The 17,238-nt window shown below is 28.5% G+C and overlaps 2 protein-coding genes across 5 annotated transcripts; both read right to left on the bottom strand.

Moving 5' to 3' along the window:
- Positions 1-5,780: 5,780 nt before the first annotated feature.
- On the bottom strand, positions 5,781-7,069 carry LOC113378453 (rab11 family-interacting protein 4-like). Of its 2 annotated transcripts, none has more exons than XM_026618985.1 (4): positions 7,036-7,069; positions 6,673-6,826; positions 6,054-6,229; positions 5,781-5,966 (listed from the first exon to the last, which is right to left on the bottom strand). In XM_026618985.1, the coding sequence occupies exons 2-4, from the start codon at positions 6,780-6,782 to the stop codon at positions 5,842-5,844; spliced, it is 411 nt and encodes a 136-aa protein (XP_026474770.1). In that variant the 5' UTR covers positions 6,783-6,826; positions 7,036-7,069; the 3' UTR covers positions 5,781-5,841. The 2 variants fall into 2 exon arrangements, with proteins under 2 accessions (XP_026474770.1, XP_026474771.1); XM_026618986.1 differs by having other exon boundaries at positions 5,781-5,963.
- Positions 7,070-9,854: 2,785 nt separating this feature from the next.
- LOC113376845 lies at positions 9,855-16,800 on the bottom strand. Of its 3 annotated transcripts, none has more exons than XM_026616915.1 (4): positions 16,653-16,800; positions 12,717-12,888; positions 10,660-10,926; positions 9,855-10,436 (listed from the first exon to the last, which is right to left on the bottom strand). In XM_026616915.1, the coding sequence occupies exons 2-4, from the start codon at positions 12,862-12,864 to the stop codon at positions 9,937-9,939; spliced, it is 915 nt and encodes a 304-aa protein (XP_026472700.1). In that variant the 5' UTR covers positions 12,865-12,888; positions 16,653-16,800; the 3' UTR covers positions 9,855-9,936. The 3 variants fall into 3 exon arrangements, with proteins under 3 accessions (XP_026472700.1, XP_026472701.1, XP_026472699.1); XM_026616916.1 differs by lacking the exon at positions 16,653-16,800 and adding an exon at positions 15,883-15,967; XM_026616914.1 differs by lacking the exon at positions 16,653-16,800 and adding an exon at positions 13,855-13,989.
- Between the last annotated feature and the right edge of the window lie 438 nt (positions 16,801-17,238).

The following is a 17,238-nucleotide window of genomic DNA, read 5'->3' as shown; positions in this document are numbered from 1 at the left end:
ACAAATAAACAAGCATTTTTTGGAATCCTTGCTGCGTTGATGTTCGCCAAATTTTAACTGAATACAAAATGTTATTTTATCTATCTAAATATAGATTATAATCTATGTTAATTCCACATTATATCGGCACATGTTATATCAAATTACTATTAACTATTTAGTTTTAAAATAAAGTGTGTCTTCTTTGTAATAGTAGATGATCATTTGAATAAATATATACTTTTAACCCTAAAAATATATGTCAAGACTAATCTCTTCACAACAACGTTAATTAACATTTCATTTTCTGATTTGTCGCTAAGGTTGACGTCATTCATGAGCACATGATCTGTAAGTACGGTGGCATTAATGCACAAGTACCAAAATTAGAATTAATATAATCAATAATAATATATTAACTTATTATTTCAAATGACAAAACATAATCCGTTCATTAAAAAGACTTATTGAAAGATTAAACGGTTCCAGTAAAAATCAAAATTTAGCAAATGCATATTGCAGAGGTGATACTTCTGTATCTAAGGTGATTATCCTGTGCCGCATAAAAATAGTAAATAACTAAAACATGTATAATTTTTAAAATAATTTCTACAATTGCTATTGTTTTAAACTATAAAAATAGAGTTAAAATTAATTCATCCTATAAATTTATTCTCTAAACAGCCATCACTCAGTGACAAAACTCAACTCATTTTTTAGCAAGATAAGAACTATAATAAATCGAATACTGTACATTATCTACGCCTAGAAATATCTGTCTTATTACATTACAAGTTTTACAAAAGTGATGTAGATATATTTATGTCATTCATTATAGTCATTTAAAAAAAGTAGGAAAATTATAACCACAATTTACAACAGTTTCGAATTTGAATTTTCTCGTTGATAATATGACTTGAGTTTGTTATTAAACTAACATTAAGGGTAAATCAACATTGACCGAGTCTACTATATTTTTGAAAGTATTTATATTATCAAATACTAAGATGCTTATTAATTACTTTTTCGATTTTTTAAAATAAAGGATTATATAGAATTTTATTGTAGATTGTGTCAATTATAACCAACAAATATGAATTTTTGGAGCAGTTTTGATATTTGTTATTGTATTTACTATTGTATCGTTGTCGAAATAATTATCAAATTTTATTTTATCATTTATAAACAAACTTTAAAATATTAAAATTTTAACTTCTACAACATTGTCTTTGCTTAATCTCCTTATAGACAAAAATACAATAATTAAAAATATATTAACGCACATTTAAAAAAAGTAATTATACATGAGCATACTGTTCATCTAAGAAACCTTGAAACGACTTCAACTAGCTTTCATTGAAATAATAGATGTTTTTAGGATAAAACAAAAGTAAAAAATTGATGCTGCTTATAAAAAAAATATTTTTAATAAATATTGAAGCAGCATTCATTAAACATTGCGCAGCACATCTTTCTCCCAAAAGCTATATATAATGAAAATTGTCAGATATCTATGAGAACTTTTAAAGATCTTTCAAAATAATCCAGCAATTTGATTCTTCAACATTAAAAATCAATACAATAATGAAGCGTTTAAACATAATGAAGCAAATTATGACTGCTAGTTTTTAAAACAAGTTATTTAAAAATATTTTATTTGTAAAAACTATAAACAAATAATTACGATAACAATATTGTAATATCAATAATTTTGATCTAATACAATCATATTTTTAATTCAATTTTGTAAACACTTTTGTAATTTATATCGGTTAGTTTTCATATATAAACGTGTTTAATTAAGGTGACCATACGTCCCGGACTTTCTAAAAGCAATATTCGTCCCGGTTTTAGGTTTTTGTCCCGGATTTTTAAAAATGTTTTGATTGCCAATATATTTTTAAAAATACTTCAGCTAGAAAATTTGAACCCAAAAAATATGCATTTAAGTTTTTAGCTCACCAACACTACCCCCCTTTGGGCACCCCCCCCCCCTCGTGCACACATTCTAATCCGTCCCGGATTTCATGCAAAAAAAAATATGGTCACCTTAGTTTAATGCTTTTTTTTCAACCATATAATAAAAAGGGCAGTATACAAATCTATCCAGTTAAAGCAGATTCTGAGATTGTTACGTATTTTAGTTCATGTAAACTACAATAAAAAAATAACATTTCAAAACGATATAGTGCGCAATTATTTTGCTGTTGCGCTTGATAAGCAGTTGATCTGGTTAACACGCCAATCAATTTAAAATATTTAAATTTGTTTAAGAACCCCTGATAAATTGTTGAAAACATGTTGTAGAAAAATATTCGGAACCAAAATATGAATAAATTGCAAAAAAACTCAATAAAAGACGGTCTTCTTAAAAAACAAAACATGAGCAACGCTTGTTGGGTGTTTACAGCAGGCAAGACAAAATTTCTTGGAATAAAACATTCATTTCTGCGCGGATCAAATATTTACTTAGCAGTGCTGAAATTTCATAATGTGTACTTTAATGAAAACTCTTACTATGAATATTCGTTACAAAGTTTTTATATGTGTGAGCCAGCATCGTGTCTTTTATCGAAACCTTGATTGAATATGTTACTATGAGTTAAGAAGATGTCATGGAAATAAAATAAAAATACACAAAATCTATATGGTGTCAAATATGATATGATGTCAAATTATTTATAAGTAAACGATGATATGTTATAATTATCATAAAAGGAAACAGAATTAAATAACGGAATTAATAAATAATAAGTTTATATAGTAAAAATAACTATAAAAAGGCGTAAAATCAAATGTAATACAAAACTTAATAATACAATGTTCTTTTATTGATCAAAATTCAGTATTCAAATTGATCAAATCCTTGTAACTACAAATTTCTCGCAGCGATGCGCTCAACTTTCTAACCCGACGAAATAGTGCTCGACATTTTTCTTTAAAAGATCGTTTTTCATAAAAGTGAGTGCCACCTTATTTGACAATAATATATATTTTCCGTGCGCTGTTTTTAAATAAAGGAACAACAAGAAGTGGTCCTAAAGTCGCATAGAGACTTTATCTGGTGAGTAAGGCGGATGGCAATTTTCGGATTCTTACCTCGCAATCTTTTATGAACCAGGATTTGCTGTATGTGCAAACATGGGCGCAAGTAAAGGTTTCTTTGTTTTCAAGGTAATCAATTAAAATCACTCCAAACCTATCGTAAAACCGGTCGCAATTTTTTTCCTACGCGAAGAATCAGTTTTTACTTTAATGGAGCCGCTTCTTAAGGTGTAAGCAGATGTTTCAACTATGCTCTAGTTTCAGTCTTATAATTTTGAGTTCTAGTTTCAAATGCAAAAAAAATTCCAATAATCTATTGAACGCAAACTCGACACGCAACGCGCATACTGTGGACTTTTTTTTACATTTTCATCACCTCGGCACATTATTTTTTTTAATTATCTTTATTCTGCAATCTGTTTTTCACAAACAAGAAGCAGATACGGTTAACAAAAACAAACAAAATAGACTAGAAATTAGTAGCTACATTCAGTGGCGTATTAATTTGGCTTCAGCAATGCTACCATCAGCAGCTTTTGGACGACTAGAAAGTCGTAAATCGTCCTCCAAACTCTCTGAACAAATTAAAATCTACTGCCTAAAATTTCACAGTCGTTAGTGATGGTGCAAAGTATCCGTACACACTGGTCAAATTATCTTGGCGTTGGTTGACTTTCAAAAACAAAATAAAAGCTCTAAACACAATTTCAGCAAATCCCATTTTCAGAAGAAAAAAACTCACATCGTTTGAGTTACATAGTGTCTCTAAAACAATGGTCAATTATAAAAATGGTAAGTAATATTTTAAACTTTGGTCGAAAGATGCACAATTACGACTATTGAAAAGTGCCATCTTTGATGAAAGACCAAAAAAATTCAAATCCTCTATTTTAGTGGTAGATGGTAAATTACCACAAATGGGTTAAAAATGATTTTTTTGCGAGTGAAAATTATATATTCTTAATTGCTATTTACTCTAATTGCTACGTAGTAGTCCATAAACTAAGTTAGCTTTAGTAAAATTCAAATTAAAAATTTAAGTTTTGTTTAAATTAAATTATTAGAGACCGATTCTTCCGCATAACAGAAAAATGTTATGGCAAGGCCATGTTATGAAGAACTTTCCATGCTAAAGTTGACAAAAGCCATGCGGTTGGTGTGCAGTCAGGCGAATTTCTCAGATTGTCTGATAGAAAACATAACCTAAAAGCCGCACAAATGTCGAAAAAACGATGTTAGATAAGAGTGTGTTTCTGATACAGCTACATAACATACGAGTGACGTTGCAATTTATGTGTAAAAGGCCTGAATGCACAGTAAATACATGACGTTGTAACAGTATTCAGTATGATTCATTAGCATAATGTATGGAAGTCGGAGCGTAACATGGCCTTGCCATAACATTTTTCTGTTATGCAGCAGAATCGATCCCTTAGTTTACAAACTTATCATGTAAGGTAATTTCAATTTATACAAAAATATTTTGGGGTAATGATATTTGGGGCTATATAACAAGATACATAAATCGCATTGATTAATTTTTCACCATTCAAGTCACTTCTACAATGTTCCATAAGGCGGTATTAACAAACGAATTCACGAGCGCCATCCAGTGAAATCTTAAGTTAGATAAGTTATGAACCATTCGAAAACTTTTAAGAATAACACAGCCAGATAAATGTATTCATCCAGATGGAAGTCGGAGCGTAACATGGCCTTGCCATAACATTTTTCTGTTATGCAGCAGAATCGATCACTTAGTTTACAAACTTATCATGTAAGGTAATTTCAATTTATACAAAAATATTTTGGGGTAATGATATTTGGGGCTATATAATAAGATACATGAATCGCATTGATTTATTTTTTACCATTCAAGTCACTTCTACCATGTTCTATAAGGCGTTATTAACAAACGAATTCACGAGCGCCATCCAGTGAAATCTTAAGTTAGATAAGTTATGAACCATTCGAAAACTTTTAAGAATAAATAACACAGCCAGATAAATATATTTATCCAGATGGAAGTCGGAGCGTAACATGGCCTTGCCATAACATTTTTCTATTATGCAGCAGAATCGATCCCTCAGTTTACAAACTTATGTAAGGTAATTTCAATTTATACAAAAATATTTTGGGGCAATGATATTTGGGGCTATATAACAAGATATTCAAGTCACTTCTACCACGTTCTATAAGGCGTTATTAACAAACGAATTCACAAGCGCCATCCAGTGAAATCTTAAGTTAGATAAGTTATGAACCATTCGAAAACTTTTAAAAACAACTAACACAGCCAGATAAATGTATTTATAAATTTATACTTGTTTATCTATGAACACAGTTCAGATAAATGTATAGTTCTTTTACATAACTGCTCTCGAATTTTATTACTAATCGAGAAGCATAAAATTGTTTACTAAAATAATCCCAATTGGAATAAAAATGATATGTGTATGTAAGTAAAACAGATGCAAAAAACAATTTAGTGTAACTGACGTAATGATAAACTCTAGTATTGCAAAGAAATGTATTATGGATTAAACTATTTCTTTAATTGTATATTTTAAATACTTTGATTCTTAAAAAGTCTTAAAGTAAAAATGTTTGCATAGTGTAATCTTGTAAGTCTTTAATGTGAAGTATTTTGAGATGACTTATATATTGGTACAGTTTTCAATATATACATTAATAATAGTAAAATCTCTAGGAATAGTAAAAAAAATCTGATAATTTGTTGTGCATATCTAAGTCATCAAGCTTTTCATGTATTGCCTGTATTGTTAAAATATGAATAATCTATGTACAAAATTATAATCATCCTACCTTATTCTCAATATCAAGCATTGTGGTTGATGCCGATGTATACTCTCTGACTCTCTCAGGAGACAACTCGCGAGTACCAAGCCCTGAATCCCATCCCCAACTATCTTGCTTTCCTGCTAATAGTAATCTCGATATTATCTCAATTTCAAATTAATTATATACATAAATTTGGGGAATATAAATTATAGATAATATTCTCTTACCAACACTACTATTTCCTTTTTGGCATATAGCGCCTATTTGAGGTTTAAGGGCATGTCTTCTTGCTGCAAAATCCTTAAGTGAAATTCTGCCTCGTTCATCGGCTCCTAAACCCATTAACAATGGTTTTAAAGGTTCAACTAGACCGAGGGTTCTACACACAGACTCTAAATCCTCACTAAAATGAAATGAATACAGATATTTCAGTCTAGAGATAAAACATAGATTAATTTATTATTCAAAAAAATCAAATAAATGTAATATAATGTAATAAATGCATCAAAGCACAAAACAACCAAACGGAATGATTATATTATGATTATTCACTTAACTTATTTTAAAAACTATTAACTTGCAAAGCATAATTTTAATAGATCATTCATCTAAATATTATTTAACTATCATGTTGAAGACTGCATTGACAAAAGTCTCAAATAACCTTTGTTTGTTAATTATTTTTTAAATATATCTTTAGTGCACAATAATATAAGTTAGATATTATTCAACCACTAGATTTATTTCAATTAAAGTGCCCCCAGATACCAACAATTATGTTGTGGAGTGAGTGGTGGGCATGCAGTCTTTAACATATCAAATAAAAATTATATAAAAAGGCTTTACCTATCAATGTACCCATCACCATCTCCATCGCATAGTTCGAATAATCTTCTAGCTCTTTCTTCATCTGCTATTGAGCTACAAGCCCCATCTTCACTTGTAATATCGCCCATTGTGTTTAAAAGAAAATTCTAACTTTGTCATCTGATAAACATACCTACAAATTATTAATTGACATCACTAGAAATATTGTATCGTACATTCAAGAACAGACTTAAAAAAAATAGTAATAAAAATGCATAGTATTAATTAACTTAAATATTATTAAACATTCACTTTCCAAAAATTGCGAATAAAAAAAAAATCTATTTCTTTCACTAATAATTAGTTTATTAAGATATTTTTTAAATATAATTCAAAACTTACCGAAAATAATGTTATGTTGCCTGATTAGCTGCATGTTAATATATTGTGCAATATTTTGTATGTCAATAAATAACTCATCACGAATATTCGAATATAAAATAAATCAGCATTTTTGTCATAAATTTACCAAAGCACTTTGATTTAAGACATCACACATAATTTATGTTAAATTTTAATATTTGCATATGATATCTATGTTTGTTTATATTAAGAACACACACACCCATTTTCTAACCTCAGGTTTTGTTTACAATTAAAGTTATTTATAGAAAACAAGATTTACTTTTGATTTTGTCAATTCCAACAAGTTTTCTGTTGTGTTTAAAGATTTCGGTTAATTTAATACATGAGAAAATATTTTTATTGATTTTTCAGTAAGTTTTCTTTCGCTTTTGATACCGCCGGATCCGTTTATAAACAAAACTTTGACGTTTCTCAGTAAAGTTAGATTTTCAAACACTAGCGCATTTATTGACCTGCGACGGCGTCAAGAAGCCAATACAGGGTTGGCGCCGCATGCACAAATACAAAATCTACATAATACATTTATAATGTTTGTCATTACAACACTTCTATATTTTGGTCTGTGTTCTTTTATTAATTACTGATAGGGAAATATTGACCATCGACCCTTAATAAATTTATTATTGATGTTTATAGTTCAAAACGCAATTTCTCGGTTTTTAATTTTTTCGATTCTTCCTAATTGGCGAGAAAGATAGGAAAAAAAACTGCGTCCTATCGAAACGAGGCAAAATTCATTGAATTCAGGATAAAATTCTATTCTAGTTGAACCTAAAGAAAACTTGAAAAAATTATAATTAACCCACTTTCTAAACAATTTAATGTGAAATTTTTTATCTAAAAACATGAATTTTGTTTCAAGTTGCGAAAAATTGGTAAATTTCTCCTTTTTTTTCTAGATTTTCTAGGTTCAACTAGAATCTATACTATTGAAAATATATATTTGCTTTGATTTTTTTGATTCGCATGGAAATTGTAAGCTGCACCTTTCCCACCAAATGACACCTGCACGCTCGTGGCGCATCGGCAAAATGCTTATATTCGGCATATTATGACATATATTTTAATAAAAAAAAAATTCGAAGAATATTCAAATATATAACAATAAAACCTGTAAGTTTTGTTTCAATTAAATATTTATTTCCTTCCTGAATAAATCCTCAAGAAAGCGATTTTTTAAGCATCTAAAGCAGGCTCTCCCCTTATATAATAGTTTGTCTTGACCAAATGTAATTCAACCACACTCCTTATAATGTATTATATTTGTAAGGTGTATGAATAGAACCTTCTGCTACGAATGTGTTTTATGCAGGAGCGAGCGACCTTTCTGTAAACCGCACACAAAATATTTTCAGATTATCAAAAAAAGTATTCAAATATTTATAATTACACTTCTACAAAACTAAAAATTACAATTTACAATAATTTAACTCATTGTCAGAGTCGTCTATAAGAGACATTTGTTCATACAGGTCGTCAAACGAAAGTCGTATATAGACGAAGCTCGTAACTAAAGGGTTAAGATAAACACTGGTTAAATTTTTAATCGTTTTCTTTAAGCAGCAGTAGAAAATAACAGTTATGATCTGTTTTTTTTTTTTTTTTTTTTTTTTTTTTTTTTTTTTTTTTTTTTTTATTTACATATATACATTATTTTCATATCTCAGTCAGACAGAGGTGCCTGGTATGAGAGATTATGAAAAACAGTTTTCATATAATATTTACATTTCATTTGACTATAATATCTATTTCATTAATATAATATCTATATATAACTCTTCAGTCTTCTTTTTCTTCAATTTCCATATAGTACTTCTTTATTTTTCTTTTAAAATTATCATTATCATTGGTCATCTTAATATAGTCTGGCAATTCGTTATATATTTTGGTAGCACTCCATATGACATTTTCTCTCAAATTCTTTTTTCTATTGCGTTCAATGTGAAAATTGTTGTGTTGTCTCGTGTAGTGTTCATGTATATCTTGATTTGTGTCTATTGTTGCACTTGTTTTAATTCGGTTAAATTTCATTTTGTGTATTAGTTTGCATTTCTCTATTTTAATTATGTTATTTAGTGAATGATTATTTGTTTCTCTCTGCAAGTATTTGGTGGGTGTTAGATGTGGTAAATTATATGCTATTTTTATGGCTTTATTCATTATTCTCTGTATGTCATTTAGGTTTGCTTTAGTTGTTTGGCTCCATGTTGTTATGCCATATAAAATTATAGGTATTATTTGCGTTTTAAGAATTAGTATTTTATTTTTTTTGCCGATTTTTTAGTTATGATCTGTTTTGTTGATACTTTTGGTATATGTTGGCTTTTATACAATGCAACCTTATTGTTGTTTGTTTTTGATATTGGAATATTTTAAATTTTTAATTTTCAGTTGAAAACAGAGATTCATATTTTCAACTGAAAATATGATATTACTTAAGATTGTTCAAATCGCGGGTTTAAACTACGTAATCTTCGTTACAAAGTCGGAAGCGGCAAATTAAATATAAAATTGAAGCTAAAAATCGCTCAATCGACTAAAAAGCAGCATGAATATTAAATAAACTGCGCATATGTGCAAGTCATGAATAAAATATTTTATTACTTTATAGGTGAAACTAGAACGAAGTTAATATTTTTAATAAACAATGAGAATTTATCTATCAATTTGGAAGGTGAATAAAGATCTTTAGCCCCTTTAGTATTTAATTAAGATCATACAATATATTAAATTATCGATTATTAAATTAAAATATATTTAAATAAATTCTTTATTAATATTCCTTTTTATAAAATAACTATAAAATAATTATGTACCTCATACATATAAAATAAACTATAAGAAGCATTAAATATAAATAAATTTAACGTAACTTAACTATTTCTTCTTCTTTGGTGATCCATCGTCTTCCTCACCAGTTGACTTACGCTTATTTGACTGCTCAGTTTCTAATTTTTCTGACATTTTTTTAATAACAGAAGCGTTCGGACTGTATCCCCACATGATCATTTCAACGTGAATTTTACTAGGATCTTTGTTCATTTCAAATAAATCTAAATCGTCGTTTTTATATTGTTCTTCTAATTTAGCCAGTTCGCGGTTACGTATTACATCCCAAGTCGTGTCCGAGTCTGGTTCACTGATTGTTCGTAAGTGTTTATAATTTGGGACTTTTGCGTATGCAGCGAGGAAACCATCTATTAGATCATTCTTTATTTCATATTTTTCGGCAAACGGTTTGAAAACTTGTACAATGGAGTACGTTAAATAAGTTCTTTGATTTTTGCCCATGTTCTTTGTCTCAAATTCATCCAGAAATTTATTAAATACGTTAATTGCTTCATTTATATTATTAATCTTGTCCTCGGCTTTGGTACCTAGAAATAATAAATTTGTACAACCCTCGCTCGATTAAATTTGGGGACATGCAAAGTAAGACTGTGGCTTTACAAGCAGAGCCAGCAGGGAATCGTAAACATACACATTCTTAATACACACACAAACCATTATATATATACATAATATATATATATATATATATATATATATATATATATATACATACATATGATGTTCGATCAATTGGTTTATAATACTTACATTGAAGAACACGCTTTGCACGTCCTAAAAGCCCTTTTACGGCGAGTTTCATATAATCAGGATCTCGACCTTCCAGAAGTTTCAACGATTCTTCCGCTTTTTCTTTATCCTTGAATCCTAAACCAGGAACTGTTTCTGGATTCTTTTCACCTTTGTCGTCATCATCGTCATTCTTTGGTTTCTTAGCTGGCGCATTTTCCTCTACCCATTTCTCGAATACACTGATTGCTTCTTGAATATTCGTCCTTTTTTCTTCATCTTTCGTCACTGGTAAAAAAACAAATTAACGATTACTAACTAGAAATATAAAAGTAAATATGCACAATCTATTATTCAGCTAACAATGCCAAAATCCTTAATCTCTGTAATATTCTTATAAATATCTAAAAAGTTTTTAGCTACTGCTCTTGATAATTATATATATTCTATCTCAAAAAATGTGCAATTTATTCAAATAATATTAGGTTGTCAAATATCTCCCTTCCGCTTTTTTGCTCTTGGTTTATAATACAAAAAGGCGGAAGGGAGATATTTGACAACCTAATATATATATATATATATATATATATATATATATATATATATATATATATATATATATAGCTTTGAACTTTAATACATATTTATAGCAATTTTTTACTTCAATTAATATTATAATTCCTATGCGCCAGGAACAGTCTGCATAAATAAATATATCAGCATTGGTTCGCGAGAGAAACGAAAATGTATACATTACAGTGCTAAAATAGATCTGAAACTATAATTTTGCTTTGAAAATCCGTTCTATGTAAATTAAGAAAAGTAAAAATTTGTTTCTTGGAATTAATTACATTTATAACGGATGAAATAGTTTTGATGTATAATCACATAACATAACATATGCAATTCGCACATAGTTCTTACAATTAGTCACTAGAACCTAGTGTTTCGAGTTGTAGGAGTATCTATTTATAAATACGGGTACTTGAAATTTTATACAGACACTTAAGTAAATGCATTGCCAAATAACTAAACCGAAAAAACAAGTATTTGCTTCTCGCCAGAATGTATCAAGATGTGTTCAATGAGTACATATTAAACACAAACGGGTTTCATCAAATAGATTTGTTTCAAACATTACCGAAACGAAAACAAAATCTTGCACAAAGGTCAACAAATATATCTAACCAACATCCAGTTTTGATTTGGAACTAAATGACGGCTGATAGCGCGCTTGGATTACATAAATATGCAACAAATCATCTATTTATTCTGTAAGAATAATGCACTTTATTCATTCAGATCTCAATACATTTAGACTATTATTTTAATTGTTTTAATATGAGATTAATATACAAACAAAAAAAGCTGTTAAGAATTAATATCAGTATTTAATGAAACAGTTTAAAAAATTAATTTGAAAATTTTTCATAATATTTACAACTCACGCTAATTCTGATTCAAATAATGGATCAAGTAAATAATTTCCCAATATTTACGACGAATAAAAATAGATGTTCGCATAATTTTAATGAAATAACAATTTAAGAACTTATAAATATTAATTAAAACGTAAATTATTTAATAAAAAAAATACGTAAGCATTTAGAGGTATTATGTGTAATAAATTATGAATTCTTTAATCGCCATGGTCAATTAATTAAATCAAACTAGTAAACCATATAATTTTAATCACATAAATTACGTTATATTCAGTAAAAGCGTATATTATACACAAATTAACTTTTTTAATCGTTGCGACGAACTTAGATGTTATTAGAAAAAAATATTTTAAAAGGTATTAATGCGGTATTTTTTTTTTATTGAGTGAGAATTTACAAGTGATGATTTGGGTGATTTGTGATTGAAAATTAGGATCAGTGAATTAGTGACCATTTTTTATAATTTTACTGTACGTCATTGAAAAAATATTAACTGAACAATTGTACTAATTGCGTTGAAAAATAATTTTCAGCTAACGAACATTTGAACAACTTGGCATTCAAATTTTTTTTGAACAAAATTGAAATAATTGAATGATAATAAATATGAATGCAAAAAAGTTATCTTTAACTCACAAGTTAAAACTTTCTTAGCACGTCCTAGCAACCCTTTAACAGTGAGTACTTGATAATGAGAGTCCTCGCTTTCCAATAACTTAAGAGTTTCCTCGGCCTTGGCTTTGTCCTTGAATCCGAATCCTGAGTCAGCGTTGTCCTTGGACATATCGAGGTCTTCTGCTTCTTCTGCCTACCGTATACAACATATATACAATATATATATATATATATATATATATATATATATATATATATATATATATATATATATATATATAAAGTTTACGATTTAAATCCAAGAAAAAAAACTTGAGTAATTTCAATGTATGTACTCAAATGCAAATATATAGTTTTGAACTAACTTGGCTAAATTTATATACATTATAAAATGTATATGAATGTGTATTCATATATTCAATTAGTAATCGCTTGAATTCAACCACTACATGCGGTATTTAAAGCCTGTCTTTTTTACTCCTCGGAATTACTGTCTCCACGAAATGTATGGATCAATAAATTTTAATTACTTCAGTTTTTACTTGTAAAATATAAACATGGATTTAATCTAACTGTATTTAATTTGATGGTGCAAAAATGCAGTTTAGTTTAATTATTTCTGTAACTATTGATCAGCACTAGCAGCCGCCGGTAACGTTCAATCATTCTGCAGTTTTAACAAAATTATAACAAAAAGGTTAACAAAATTATGAAATTATAGTTTTGCGACTTATTTCCACATTCCACAATATTTTTATTTCTTGAAGCACATTAGAGAAAACTGTCAAGCTATGTAGCACCTGAATATTCCATGTATAGGAGTGAAAAAATAACTTATTTCTTGACTGATACTTCTATATAAACTACAAATGGTAAAAATTGTGTTAAAAAATTCGACAAAATCACCTGCGTCCTACGATTAACTTTTTACTCAACGCACCGTGTTGGTACAATCTGCACAATTCAAGTAGAAAACATTGATGGTAACAACTATTGAAACTTATCAAATAATTCTGAATAATTGTGAATATATCAAAGCGATCTCATGAATCAGTAAGTAACAGATCTCTTATTTTATCCACAAACACTCGCGACAATATTATTAAACACTATAAATAAATATTCCATCGAACACCCTGTAGAAAATGAAAGGACTCACCATGTTGTTTATTTGTTGCTATGTTATCTATGGGAATAATTATTCCAGTTTGACCGAAGTGGTTTCCTCCAAGCCACGATCGGAATTGATAAATATTCAAAACTAGGTCTTGAAGCAAGAATATTTACATAAACCGAACGCTCACGGATTCAACCGAACATAATGCATCGGTGCGGAAATTCAAATTTGACCGAACTGTTGCAACGATGATTTTTATTAGGGAAAAGCTAGATTAACATGATCATTAATTTCGGTTAATTAGCGGATATCAAAATCAATTTAATTTTGTTATGAAATTAAATTACAGATAATTCGAAATTTTCAAAAAAAATTCAAAACTTACAAAATACATCAAAATTTTAAAAACAAAATTTAATAAAACAAAATGGCACATTGTTAAAATTCTAATAAAAAATCTTTTGTTTTGATACAATTTGATCCAATATTTGTTTTTGGCTAATAAGTGCCCGTCTTTTGCACTTTTGACTTGTGTCTAGTATGCCTTTCTCAAAAACCTCAACGCATTGTAAATATGATTCGAATGTTTTTTTAAAAATTCAAACACATTAATTTAAGGGCAATTTTCAGGGTTTGATTTTCTTAGCATTAACTTCCCGCAGGGTAAGAATATCATAAAAAACATAAATAATAATAATGTCATAAAAATCGAAAATTTTGCGTTTTAAGGTCTTCTAAACATTTCTAAACATTTTGGAATTGATGTATGTGTGCGTACGCGCGTGTGTGTGCGGATACACATGCGCACACTATTTGTTTCTTTTTTTATAGGTTCCGTGCCAAAATTTATAATGTTTAAATCTCAGTTATATAATTCAAACGACAAATGCCTTCGTCATTTTGGACAGCATGAATCAACAGACCTAAAGCTATGAAAAAAGTGAATCTTTTTAATTTTTTTTTAAATTCGATATTTTCAAAAAAATTCAAATTTCCAAAATAAATCAAAATTTTTACCATGCTGGAAGTTCCAGCAATTTGCCTTAAGGCGCAATGCCATGCATCACTAGTTTTCTACATACATACATTTCGCAAAACCTTTATATTTCATATTAATGTATTATCACGCTCTCATAAAATTATTTTTATATGGTATGAATGTACTAAAATATTATATATGTATATTTTTTATAATATTCTATAGAAAAATATATCACCAACGTTTTTAGAATATCCGTCTTCTTAACTCTTCACTATTTTAACGATGACATAATAAAGTACACTTTCCACTACAAAGGCCGTATAGTATTGTATGACAGCGTTTTAGCTAGTGGGTTTCGTTTCATTAAATTAATTAGGCGATAATTTATAAATTTCCTTTGCGTGAGATCGATAAATGCAGGAAAATACAAAACTACTTTTTTGTTTTTAATCAAGATACTTTTAAACAGTAGTTTTATCCTAGGAAGCTAAGTTTTATGGATTGTACCTTCATCTTGATTTTATTATGTTGAATTATAGTTGGTGAATATTTTTACATTTAATTTTGAAAATATTTAATTCAAAGTTTACGTGGCTTGATACACTTGTAATAGAAAATAGTGAAAACTATTATTAGGATATAGTATCAAATTTTTGTGGCTATGGATTTTATATAAAAATATATTATTAAATATTTGTACGCGTTTTGTACTATATCACTTTTTTTAAATTAAATTTAATTAAATTAATTAAGTTACGAGTTGATTACATTTTAACTAAAGTATAATTAATAAATATTTTAGAAAAAAGCATACTTAAACGCTTCGTATAGTTAAATTTGAGATAAGATTAGACACGTCTTCCAACTTATTTTAAAAACTGATGTTGAGATAATTTATTTACTTTGTATTACATATTTTCTGCCAAGTTGCAGTTATTGGTTGTACCACAAACTAACACAGCATTATCCGATGCACTTAACGCATAGCAACGCAACACGAGGACACAAACGAATTGTTTATTAATTTATTATATAGGTTTAATTAATTATATCATTAATATTAATGGTTTCCGGAAACAAATACAAACCTTTAATAATAAAAATGTCTGAACAGTAAGAGATACGCTCACAGACTAAACGACAGTATTACGTCCATGTATTTTTATTTGTCTGGCTAGATGATGACATTGGTCTTGGGATATAGAAAAAAATATATGAATTCCCAGAGAGCCGGTGGGTATAAGGTTACGCATTAGATTAAAATTCTAAAAGAATATAGGCAAAACTGATTAAATGTAGATGTCGAAATAAACATTATGCATATTTGTTTCTTATGTAAGCCCGTTGGGCGTTGAACATCAACAAAACACCACAATTTTCTGTTATCTCTCAGAATTTATTACAAACTATTTATATAGCAATGGACTATAATTATTAGCAAAATTTGAAGCCTTTTGAAATGTGTTTACACAGAAAATGTGTTTCTTAATTAGCATGAATAATTTTAATAATTACAAATATAGACAATAGAATCTCGCTAATCCGACACTATTAAAATTCGGAAGGTGTTGGATTACTGGAATGTTTGGATCACTCGATTATAGTGAAAATTTATTAAATTTTAATATATGATATTAGAAATAACGTTAAAATTCCAAAATTAAATTTAACATATGATATTGGAAATAACGTTAAAATCCTCAAATCCCTCGCGACCGAAGCCTCGTGTCAGATTACTGAAGGTGTAGGTGTATGGATTTCGGATTAAAGAATTTCTACTATAAATCAACAAATAAATATTATTTATATATATATATATATATATATATATAAATATATATAAGGGATCAAAACTTACCGAGTCCTATGGAGCTGTTGTGCTGCTTCAAACGACTTGGCTTCTTATAGATTGACAATTTCTGTAATACTGATGAGTTATTTATTAATACAACAATGCCGTGCAAGGGCTATTTTCACATGGATATATATTGCTATCTATGTTTCCAAGTGAAAATTAATATCACTACTACTTCAAGATTACCGAGGCGGGTATCGAACCTAAAATCTCTGTTTATAAATCCATAGCTCTAAAAAAACACATAATATCATAGTTTTGCTTTTAGTTATCTCAAACTCGCAGCATATACGAGTTTTTGCTTACACAATTGAAGAACCTAGAATTAAATAATGCATTAAATGTACACGTAGTTCAGTATTGTTTGTTTCTAGCTAAATGTGTTTATCTCTAAATTTTTTGTTACTAATTACAATTACTGGCCAGAAGACCTACTAACTTAATTTCAGCACCGTTCACATAAATAGGCTTCTAGAAATTTGTATTATCTGATTATAATAAATAAGAAAAAAAAGGAGTGCGCGTAAGGTTCACACGCGATTGAAGTAAAACTTATTTGCTACTGTACAAGATGGCATTTAAGTAAAAA

Source organism: Ctenocephalides felis, unplaced genomic scaffold, assembly GCF_003426905.1.
Source record: "Ctenocephalides felis isolate EL2017-DRISC unplaced genomic scaffold, ASM342690v1 CF-g0.4_SCAFFOLD_01886, whole genome shotgun sequence".
Classification (NCBI taxonomy): Eukaryota; Metazoa; Arthropoda; class Insecta; order Siphonaptera; family Pulicidae; genus Ctenocephalides; species Ctenocephalides felis.
Note: the sequence above shows the minus strand (reverse complement) of the source record. Positions and strands in the feature narration are given on the sequence as shown.